At 44.6% G+C, this 11349-nt stretch overlaps 1 protein-coding gene across 1 annotated transcript in view; it reads right to left on the reverse strand.

Moving 5' to 3' along the window:
- The window catches only part of LOC130018788 (uncharacterized), a 29543-nt gene extending 18410 nt beyond the window's left edge, over window positions 1-11133 (reverse strand). Inside the window, 5 exon segments of the mRNA XM_056109489.1 lie at window positions 6371-6500; window positions 8892-8982; window positions 10585-10700; window positions 10755-10958; window positions 11042-11133. Coding sequence (XP_055965464.1) covers window positions 6371-6500; window positions 8892-8982; window positions 10585-10700; window positions 10755-10958; window positions 11042-11133 — 633 coding nt within the window.
- Between the last annotated feature and the right edge of the window lie 216 nt (window positions 11134-11349).

The following is an 11349-nucleotide window of genomic DNA, read 5'->3' on the forward strand; positions in this document are numbered from 1 at the left end:
CTTGGGAAAAAGAAAATGGGAGGAATCAACCTCCCGAACTTCAAACTGTACTACAAAGCAGTAATAATTAAAACAGCATGGTACTGGAACAAAGGCAGAACTGCAGACCAATGGAACAGGGTTGAATACACTGACATCTCTCCTCAATCATATGCTCATCTAATCTTTGATAAAGGTGCAAGTAATGTGAAGTGGAGTAAGGAAAGCCTCTTTAATAAATTGTGTTGGCATCACTGGACGGCTACATGCAAAAAAATAGGCTCAGAACTCTGCCTAACACCATGTACAAAAGTAAGATCAAAATGGATTAAAGACCTCAACATCAGACCAGAAACCATAAGGTACATTGAAGATAAAGTTGGCAAAACCCTCCATGACATTGAAGCTAATGGTATCTTCAAAGATGCCACGCCACTGGCCGAGCAAGTGAAAACAGAGATAGATAAATGGGACTATCTTAAACTAAGAAGCTTCTGCACCTCCAAAGAAACAGTGACCAAAATACAAAGACAGTCTACAGAATGGGAAAGGATATTCACTGAATACACATCTGACAAGGGGTTGATATCCAGGATATACAAAATACTGGTTAAACTCCACAAGAAGAAAACATCCAACCCCATCCAAAAATGGGGCAATGAAATGAACAGAAACTTTCTCAAAGAAGAAATCCGAATGGCAAAAAAGCACATGAGAAAATGCTCTACATCATTAATCATCAGGGAGATGCAGATCAAAACCACAATGAGATACCATCTCACACCTCAGAGACTGGCCCACATTCAAAAGAACAAAAGCAACCGATGCTGGCGTGGATGTGGCGAGAAAGGGACACTCCTTCACTGTTGGTGGGAATGTCCACTGGTTCAGCCCTTCTGGAAAACAGTATGGACGATTCTCAAAAAATTAGAAATTGAGCTCCCATTTGACCCAGCAATACCACTCCTGGGAATATATCCCAGAGAGGCAAAAATGTATAGTCGAAGTGACATCTGCACTTTGTTGTTCATTGCAGCACTCTTTACAATAGCCAGAAACTGGAAGAAACCTGAATGCCCAAGAACAGATGACTGGTTAAAGAAACTTTGGTACATCTACACAATGGAGTACTATGTAGCTCTTAGAAAAGATGAAGTCATGAAATTTACATACAAGTGGTACAATATGGAAAGTATCATGCTAAGCGAAATGAGTCAGAAAGAGAGGGATAGACATAGAAAGATTGCATTCATCTGGGGGATATAAAGTAACAAAGTATGAGATTAATACCCAAGAATAGCTGAGATCAGCACCAGGAGGATTACTCCATAACTTAGAGGCCAGCCGGGTATCCTAGAGGAAAGGGCTGTCCAGATAGAGAAGGGAGCACCAAATAAAGGATGTTTGGAGGATCCTCCCAGGAGGGGAGATGCATGTCGAAAGTAGACTATGGACTGAACATGTTTGCCACTCAATGCCTCTTTTGCAGACCACAACACCCAAAAGGAGAGAGAGAACACAGGGGATTGCCCTGCCACAGAGACAGGGGGGATGGGGGGATGGGGGTGGGAGGGATATTATCCATGGTGGTGGAAAATGGGCACTGGTGGAGGGATGGGTATCTGATCATTGTATAATTGAAACCAAGGCACAAAAAATTGTAAATCTACAACTTTAAAAAAAATAAAATAAAATAAAGGGGAAAAAAATGAAGAAAAACAAAGGATGGTCTGAGTGAGTTTCTGAATATTCGTTCTCTACAAAATAATTGTAATATATTTTAAAAATCTGGAAAAGAGCTGCTTCAAGCCAAGAATGTAAAAGTTATTTTTGTCTAACCAAATTTATCAAGGTTGTGTAGCCATGTCCCTTTAGAGCCTTGTCAGATCGGTCTCTTTAGGTTTACAGTTTCAGTGTCTGTTGGTCTAGTTCCTCCTAAAGGCTTCAGGGCAGAAATTGTCATCTTGCCTTTACTGGCTTCCAGAAACACTGTGCAGTGCTTGGCTGATAATTCCTTCCTTGCATCTCTTCAACCCCTTGCTTCCACTGACACATCCCTTCAAACAACCAAACAACTCACTCTAATCTCCTGTTTCTCTTATAATTATCTCTGTAATAACAACATTGAGCCCACCTGGAAAGTCCAGGCAACTCTTCCCATCACAAGAATCTTAATCACATCTGCAAAGTTCCTTTTGCCAACATAATGACAGGTTCCAGGGATTAGGATATCTTTACATTTGTTTTATTCTGGTTTTGGTTTGAGATCACACCTGACGGTACACAGGACTAACTTATGTCTCTGTGCTCAGGGATCACTTGCAGGAGTCTTGGAGATGGATGCCAGGGATAAAACCCAAGAAGTAAGTAAGTCTGCTTCCCACTCAATTATCTCTCCAGATCCTGGACATGCATATATTTAGCATACTGACATTCACCTTATCATCACCAAGCTTCTGCTATGTTGATAGCAAATAATTCATTGGAGAAAGAGTGACAACTAGATTATTTTCAGAAAGGGTGAGGTTGGGCCATACCCGGTAGTGTTCAGCACTTTCTACCGGCTCTGCACTCATGGTTCATCCCTGGTGGTGCTCTGGGGACCATCAGAAGTGCCAGGGGTTAACCTGAGTTAGCCCCTTGCAAGGCAAGCACCCTACACACTTCAGTATCACCCCAGCCCCAATAATTTAATTCTATACCAACCTTTGCCATTCCTTTCTATTTGGTTGACCTTAGATAACTCCTTTCATTTCTTCAAGGATCAGTTTCTTCACATGTAATCTGTGATAACAATAGCACCTAGCTCGGATGGTGTGACTTGAACCTAGAAAGTTCTTTGTAAGCACAGTAATCATCACAGTGCAGGTGTAAGGCTTTGAAAAGTGCATAGGCTTTTCTCCCACTACACACTCCCACTACGCACACTAAGGTTAGCCCTTTGGCCTAAAAGAGGCTATGTGCCTGAAGGCATGTTTGGGAGCCTAAGATGGGAATTCTTTGTTTTCGGCAAAACAGTGGGGCCTTAAACACCCGAACCCATGACTGTTTGAATGCTTGTAGGAAAAAAAGCTTTGGAACAGAGCCAACTTTATCCTATTTCTCTACAAAAGAGAATTCCCCAACATCTGAGGAGTAAAACGCGACCAGAATTCCAGTCACCTGGTTCAAATTCTGCCTCAGGCAACATAACACCTAGCACTAAGCAGGATTACAATGAGTCTATGATCAGTGCAAGGCACACACACACTTGCCTTACACAAAATGACAGATGATGATATGATTAAGTTAAATAATCTTAAAACTGGGGCGATTTCATGGATTATACAGGAAGTCCCATTGTAATCACAGGGGTTCTTGAAAGAGAGAGACAAGAAACGGATTAAGATAAAGGCATGAAATATGGAAGCAATAGTTATAGGAGTGAGCTAAGGAGTGCACGCATTCTCTAAAATTAAATAACAATCCAAAGAAACTTGAGAATCTAACTAATAATCGTGAAGGATTTTTTTTTTTTTGCTGTTAATAGTTAACACCTTTCTCATAGAAAAGCATCATCAGGAGGCTGGAGCTATAGTACCACAAGTAAGGCGTTTACGTTGCATGGGGCCAACCCAAGTTTGATCCCTAGCATCCCACATGATCCCTTGAGCACCACCAGGAGTAATCCTGAAGGCACAGCCATGAGTAACCCCTGTGCATCCCGGCTGTGATTGAAAAAGCAAAATTCATTAAATAAATAAATAAATAGAACCATAATCAGAGTCATTACTAACATCTCTTCAAAAGCCAATTCTAACCCTAACCTAAGGGGAATGGGATGGGATGGTATTATCTGTTTTTCACGAGCATGAGAGCAAAGCATTAGTTGAGACTGAATGGTTTCTTTAAAGAACCTACATGTCTTCAATCATTCCCAAAATTCTGTTCTCCACTCTAAATGGAAAACACAACATTTTGACTCATGCTCATTATAGAGAGAAAAGTAATGCAATATTGTGGGGGTTTGGGTTTTGTTATTGTTTGTTTACAGGCCATACCTGGTTGTTCTCAGGACTTACTAACACAAAAGGCTACCTTGCCTTACAGGAACTGCTCTGTATCACATCTTCCTTTAAAGGTAAATACAAGGAGAGACCAAGAAAACAGGTAGTGCTAAGATGAGTTTCTCGCATGCTTCAGTCAATGTCCGTTGGACAAAAAAGGCACTATGCTCAGGGGCCAGAGAGATAAAAGAGGGGTTAAGTTGCCTTCCTGGAGTGTGCTGCCACATTTTCGGCCAAGCAACCTCATATACTCTATCTCACTTACTTATCAAAAGTATCACACAGTTGTTTGTTTTCTAATATACTTGATTGTATTCTCTTATATTCGGGCTTAAGTGGCTCCAGAATAAGACAACAACCCTTACACACTTCCCACTTTATTGAAGTGGAAGGTGCTCAGCGGTGCAATTGGTATTTGAATATTATCTGTAATGAACTATTTTTGTAAAGAACTATTATGAACTACGTTTAAGAAAATTATATATATATATATATATATATATATATATAATGAAAGGGCTGGAGCGATAGCACAGCGATAAGGCATTTGCCTTACAAGCGGCCAACATGGCCGATCCGAGTTCGACTCCTCCGCCCCTCTCAGAGAGCCCGGCAAGCTACCGAGAGTATCTCGCCCGCACAACAGAGCCTGGCAGGCTACCTGTGACATATTCAATATGCCAAACACTGTAACAACAAGTCTCATGATGGAGACGTTACTGGGCCCGATCGAGCAAATCGATGAACAACAGGAGGACCATGACCATATAATGAAAAAAATAGTTGCGTTTCTTGTACATAGCCAACCCCACATTCAATCCTGGCACTGCATATGGTCTTCTCGGCACTCTGAACACCATAGCCATAGAGCCAAGATTAAGCACTGAGCACAGCAGAGCTGAGTGTGACCCCCAAACCAACCCCCACCCCAAACCAAATAAACTATATTTTAAGACACCACACTGTCAGGTGGGGATCAAGGGGCCTAAGATAGCTTGCTCAGTATGTCTTTGGAGATAACCTGGGAAAAAGAGGTTGGTCCAGCAGTTAAGCTGATTCCACTTTGAAAAACTATGGGAGGAATAAGGCCTACACTACAAAGATGATGATAATTGCACTAATGCTCTCTATCAGGGTGATGGCAAATGGATGACAGTTCAGGATTATAAAAAGACTAAGAGAGCGTTTTTGCAGAACGTACAAATTGACCCTCATTTCCAAAAGTGGAGAAATGGACACAGTTAGAACTACCAGAGAAGTGCAAATAGAGCCACAGAACTCCGAGAATAAATGCTCCATATTTAATACATCGTGGGTCTGCTATGTCAAAGCCAAGATCATCTGGTTGGTAAACCCTGAAACATGGCATGGTGGGGGGGGGCCTCCTAAGACCAGGCCTGAGGATGTCTGCTCTACATGCACCCTGCTCAGCCTCAATTTGTTGTGCCCTAGTAAGAACCAGTACTTGCCTCACTGCGGAAGATACTGGGGGTGCTTTTCTCCCCACAATCAAAAGCCCCCTTTCAGGAATAGAAAAATAAGAATTCATACACCGTGGCACTTTCTCAGCATGCAGGAATCTCTGTTATTTAAACCATTGTGATAGAAGGATTTATGAGAATACTGCCTACACTTTTCTTGCAAACAAAACCTTCAATTTCAATGACTGTCGCCATTTGTTGTTCCCTGTTTCTTTATAACCTCAAGATCTTATTTTATTATAAAGACAGTGATACCAACACACAGCTGAAATTCTTTGAATTGCATATTTTACACCAGTCACTTGTCACTTGTCATCTTGATGATCATCGATTTGCTTGAGCGGGCACCAGTAATGACTCCATTAACCCTGTCATGTGCTAGAATAGCCCAATGGCGTATTGGAGGCTCTTTCAGGGTACGGGGAATGAGGTTCGTTATTGTTACTGCTTTTGGCATATTGGATATGCCACGGGGATCTTGACAGTCTGCCGTGCATACGGAATACTCTCGCTAGTATGCTGGCTCTCCGAGAAGGACGGAGGCTTCTGGGGCGGCATTTAATCACTCTTACAGTTGCCCCCAATCTAGCGAATTCAAGCTTTTTGTTGACTGATTGGCCACACTGTCCAGGAAAAAACTGCGTTGCTCTATTGGGGGAGATTTATTTTATACTCTCTGTTTCTTGGCTGGCTGTATATGAGATTACATGGTGCTGAGGGTGAATTGTGGGTGTGGCCACCAAGCTACTGGAAACCGGGAGATCTGGATAGAGGAGTATGCAGACCTCTGTTTTGGGCAGGGAGGGAAACTCAACCATTCCATCAGAAACATTCCGCCAAATCCTGCTTCATACTTTTACTCACCTTGATGCCATTAAAATTGTCAACAGCCAGAATTGTGCTCCGGTGGTCTTCATAGCAAAGGAAACAGAATCCCTTGGATTTCCCAGTCTTCTTATTGTGTACCAGACTTATGTTAACAATCTCACCATATCTATTTAACAAAAAAAGACACTATTTGAAGTAAAATGTTCAGAATGGATGACAAACAAAACTTAAATATTGACTATGAAGACAAAGCTAGAACCAGATAACAAATGAAGGTTAACTATAAAAACTTATAGGGAGGGAGCTAAAGCACGACAGTGGGTAGAGCTCTTGCCTTGCATGCAGTCAATCAGGTTCAATCCCTAGCACCCCATATCATTCCTTCAGCCCCACCAGGAGTGATCCCTGAGCACCACTGGTGTAGCACCCCTAAATAAGACAAAAAAGTTAATAAGAAATGTTCCAAAATCAAAATACAACAACAACAACAAAAAGAAAACCAGTAATGGACCCAAAAAAACTTTCCTCAAACCCCCCCAATCTTTTTTGTTTTTGAAATGTTTTTTTTTTCAATTATCTTGCCACATCCAGCTATGCAAAATGATCACTCCTAGAGGTATTCAGGGGACCATAAGTGGCAAGTGGTAAAGTGGTATGCAACTAAGGTTAGCCAAGTTCAAGGCTTTACCTGAATACACTTGCTGGCCCTCAGAACCAAAACTTGTAGGCAAAGGAGTTAGTTTCCAACAACACAAATATATCTTAAAATATATTATCAGCAGTTCAAGAGATAGTATAGCAGATGCTCACCTTACATGGACCAACCCAACTTTGACCCCAAGCACCCAATATCATTCCCCGAAGCCCAGCAGTGATCTCTATATGTATGGGCAGTAGTAACCCCATCGCACAGCAGGTATGGCTCCCAAACCAAAATATATGTGTATGGATATATGATTATATATACATATATAAGTGTGTATACATATATGTACGTATGCATGCATGTATCTGTGTATACGTACATACATACATATATAAATATATATACATATATATTTTTGACCAGAGTCATACTACAGCAGGAAGAGAGCTTGCCTTATATGTCGTTGGCCCAGGTTCAATCCCCTGCACCACATATGGTCCCCAAGCCCCACCAGAAGGAAGCCCTGAGCTCAGAACCAGCAGTAAGCCTGAGCAATAATGAATGTGGCTCAAAAATACAAAGAAAAATTTAAAGTCATTCACTCTTTATACACCATAAAAGGTAGAATGTAAAGGCCCTCCCTTTGATCGTTGATTTGCTCGAGCGGGCCCAGTAACGTCTCCATTGGAGACTTTGTTGTTACTGTGTTTGGCATATCGAATACTCTCGGTAGCTCAAAAAATGTTTTCAAAGGGGCCTTCCAAACAGAGCCCAGGGATCATTCCCTGGATACTGGGTCAGACAACTCACTTGAAGGCCCCAAGGATGTGGTGATGCACTGGCACTACAGCTTGGGGAACCTCCAGTGCCACATGGAAGTGCGCTGGGGCCACCAAGGCCACACGGGTTGATGCTGTGAGCAGGACTTTAGTGCTGGGGGACACGACACCTACTTTAATAATCTGCAACCCTGGGGCTGGAGCGATAGCACAGTGAATACGGCGTTTGCCTTGCATGTGGCCGATCCTGGTTCAATTCCCAGCATGCCATATGGTCCCCTGAGCAACGCCAATGGTAATTCCAGAGTGCAGAGCCAGGAGTAACAATTTTTTAATTTTTGAAAGGCTCGGTTTCAATTATGTTGCAACATCCAACTATGCGAAAGGATCATTCCTAGAGGTATTCAGGGGACTATAAATGGCAAGTGGTAAAGTGGTATGCAACTAATTTTAGCCAAGTTCAAGGCCTTACCCGAATATTCTTGTGGGCCTTCAGAACCAAACTTTGTAGACAAAGGAGTTAGTTTCCAACACGACAAATATATCTTAAAATATATTGTCAGCAGTTAAAGAGAGAGTATAGCAGATGCTTGCCTTACATGTAGCCACCCAACCTTGATCCACAGCACCCAATATGATTCCTCCAAACCCAGAGTGATCTCTGAATGAAGAGCCAGGAGTAACTCCAGACCACAGCAGGTGTGGCCCCAAAACCAAAATAAATGTTTTGATTATGATTGTATATGCATATATGTGTGTATACATATGTGTGTATGCATACAAATATATGTGTGTGTTTATATACATATGTACAAAGTTAACCAGAGTCATACTAGAGCAGGTAGAGAGTCTGTCTTCTGTGCAGCTTGCCCAGGTTCAATTCCCTGCACCACAGATGGTCCCCAAGCCCCACTAGAAAGAAGCCCTGAGCTCAGAACCAGGAGTAAGCCTGAGCATCACTGTGGCCCAAAATTAGAAAAAAATATTGAAGTCATCTGCTCTTTATCCACCATAGCTACCTTCAAAATCAAATGCTTGCAAGGGGTCCTTACAAACAGAGCCCAGGGACCATTTCGGGATATTGGGTCACACAACTCAGTGGAAGGGCCCAAGGATGTGGTGCTGCACTGACATTGCAGACTGTGCAACATCCTGTGCCACCTGGCAGTGCTCTGGAGCCACCAAGGCTACAACTGTTGATGCTATGAGAAGGGCTTTCAGTGCTGCGGGACATCAGACCTAGTTTAATAATCTACGCTCCTAACCCGCTATCTCCTTGCCCCCCAAAATCAGTTTGAATATGCAAATACTAACCCTACCTCACACACACTAAGGATTATAAAGAAAACTTTTAGGCATTTCACAAAAATAAATCCTTGTTCAAACATGCCCTACCGCTATAAATGCGTTTATTAGTATGACTTATGAGATTGTTCAAAGCAGCCAGGAATGTGTCCCATGCAAAGCAAGGAGAGGAAGGGGAAAGTTAAGAGGGGCAGGGGGAAGGAGAAGAGAGGAGTGTTGGGGTAGCAGAGGGGAAAGGAAAGAGGGGGAAGTGGTGGAAGAGATAAGGGGAAAGGGGGGAAGGGGAAAGGAAAGAGAAAGGTAAGGAAAAAGAAAAGAGGGAGGGCAGGAGGGCATGGGGAAGAGGAAAGGGGGAGAGGTGGGAGAGGTGGATGAAGGCAAAAAAAGAGGAAGGGGAGGGATAAGGGGAAAGGGAAGAAGTGGGGGGAAGAGAGGCATGAGAAAGGCAAGGGGGAGAGAGAAAATTGGGGAAATGGAGGGGAAAAGGAGGAGGGGAGAGAAGGAGAAGAGGAGAGGGAAAGAGGATGATGGGGGGAAGGGAAGAAGGAACAAGGGAGAGGATTATAAGAGAATGAGAAGGGTAAGAGGAAGACAGGGACTGGAGCGATAGAACACTGGGTAAGGCGTTTGCCTTTCACGTGGCCAACCCGGGTTCGATTCCCAGCATCCTATATGGCCCCAGGAGTAATTCCAGAGTGCATAAGCCAGGAGTAACCCCTGTGTAATGCCGGATGTGACCCAAAAAGTAAAAAAATTAAAAATAAAACTGTACAACATTAAAAATTAGAGGAGGACAGAGGATGGGGAGAGCAAGGGGAGTGGGAAGGAGAGGGCAAGGGGAAGGGGAGAAGAGAGCAAGGAGAGGCGTTAGAGGAGGACAGGGGAAAGGGAAGTAGACATGAAGGGGAGGGGGGGAAGACGGTAGAGGGGATTGACAACGGAAATGGGGAGGATGAAGAGAAAGAGGGAATGGGTGGGGGTGGGAAACGGGAGGGAAAAAATGAAAACCTGGAAAAAGAATAGAAATAAGGGTGCCGGAGAAATAGTACCGTGGGTATGGCACTTGCCGTGACCGTCGCCAATGTCGGGTTCCCATCTCTGGCATACCATATATTTCCCAGACACCACCAGTCGTGATGCCGGTGCACTGAGCCAGGAGAAACCCAGGAGCACCGCCTGGTGTGGCCTTCCAAATAAGAAGCAGAAATACATGCCGGCAGGGCTGGAGCGCTCGTGTAGCGGGTAGGGCAATCGTCTTGCACGAGGCTGACCCAGGTTCGATCCCTGGCACCATCCCTGAACCATCCCATAGGTTCTGTGAGCACCGCCAGAAGGAACTGCTGAATGCAGAGCCCCGAGTGACGCCGGACCATCGCTGGGTGTCACCTAAACGGGGTGGGTGGGGGCGAGAGCCAGGGAGAGGAGAGGAATAACGGGAGAAGAGAGGCGGAAGGCTGAAACCCTCCCTCGAAAGCCGGGGGGGGTGGAGGGAACCCGAGGCGCACCGCGGCAGAACTCACCCAAGAAGATCCAGGCGCTGTCCTTGTACTCGGAGAGCCAGGACACCTTCTCCGCCACCCCCAGCTGGACCCCTCGCTCGTTGAGCTCGTTGATTAACTTCACTTTCGTCAACGGGCTGCGGAAGTTGCCGCAGAGTAAAGAAACGGCCCGGCGACCGAGAGCACCGAACTAGGCCTCCCCTGGAAGAGTTTCGGCGCCTTCCAGGCTTCGCGACCCCAGCGCCCTCGGACGCTTCGCCCCCGCCCCTTCCCTCAGCTCCTCCCGCCCCGCATCCCAATCCTCCAGCCCCGAACTCCCACACTCCACGGAGGACAGCCGAAGCCTTACTTCATCTTCCACCGGTTCCCGCTTCAAGATGCGGATGTAACAACCTCTGGAAAAAGCCGTTTAAAGGTCGCCCGGCTTCAGCGCGCAATCCCACTGGACTAGAGCTCCCCCGGAGGAGATCATTCAAACCGGAAGAGATTAGGCACGTCGGGACGTAACAAGGGGGACGCATGCGCACTACAACCGGCACGTGTCTCCTCCCGACATTTTTCCCCCTCCATTTCCCGCTCCCATTCCCTCTTTCTCTTCACCCTCCCCATTTACTTTCTCAGTCCCCTCTCCCCTCTTCTCCCTCTCCACTTCATGTCCACTTCCCTTTCCCTTTCCTTTTCTTTTTTTTAAATGTTGTAGATTTTCATTTATTTTTAGCTTTTATTTTTTTTTTTTTAACTTTTTGGGTCACACCAAGCATTGCACAGCGATTACTCCTGGCTTAT

This window comes from Sorex fumeus, unplaced genomic scaffold (genome assembly GCF_029834395.1).
Source record: "Sorex fumeus unplaced genomic scaffold, SorFum_2.1 ptg000268l, whole genome shotgun sequence".
Taxonomy (NCBI): Eukaryota; Metazoa; Chordata; class Mammalia; order Eulipotyphla; family Soricidae; genus Sorex; species Sorex fumeus.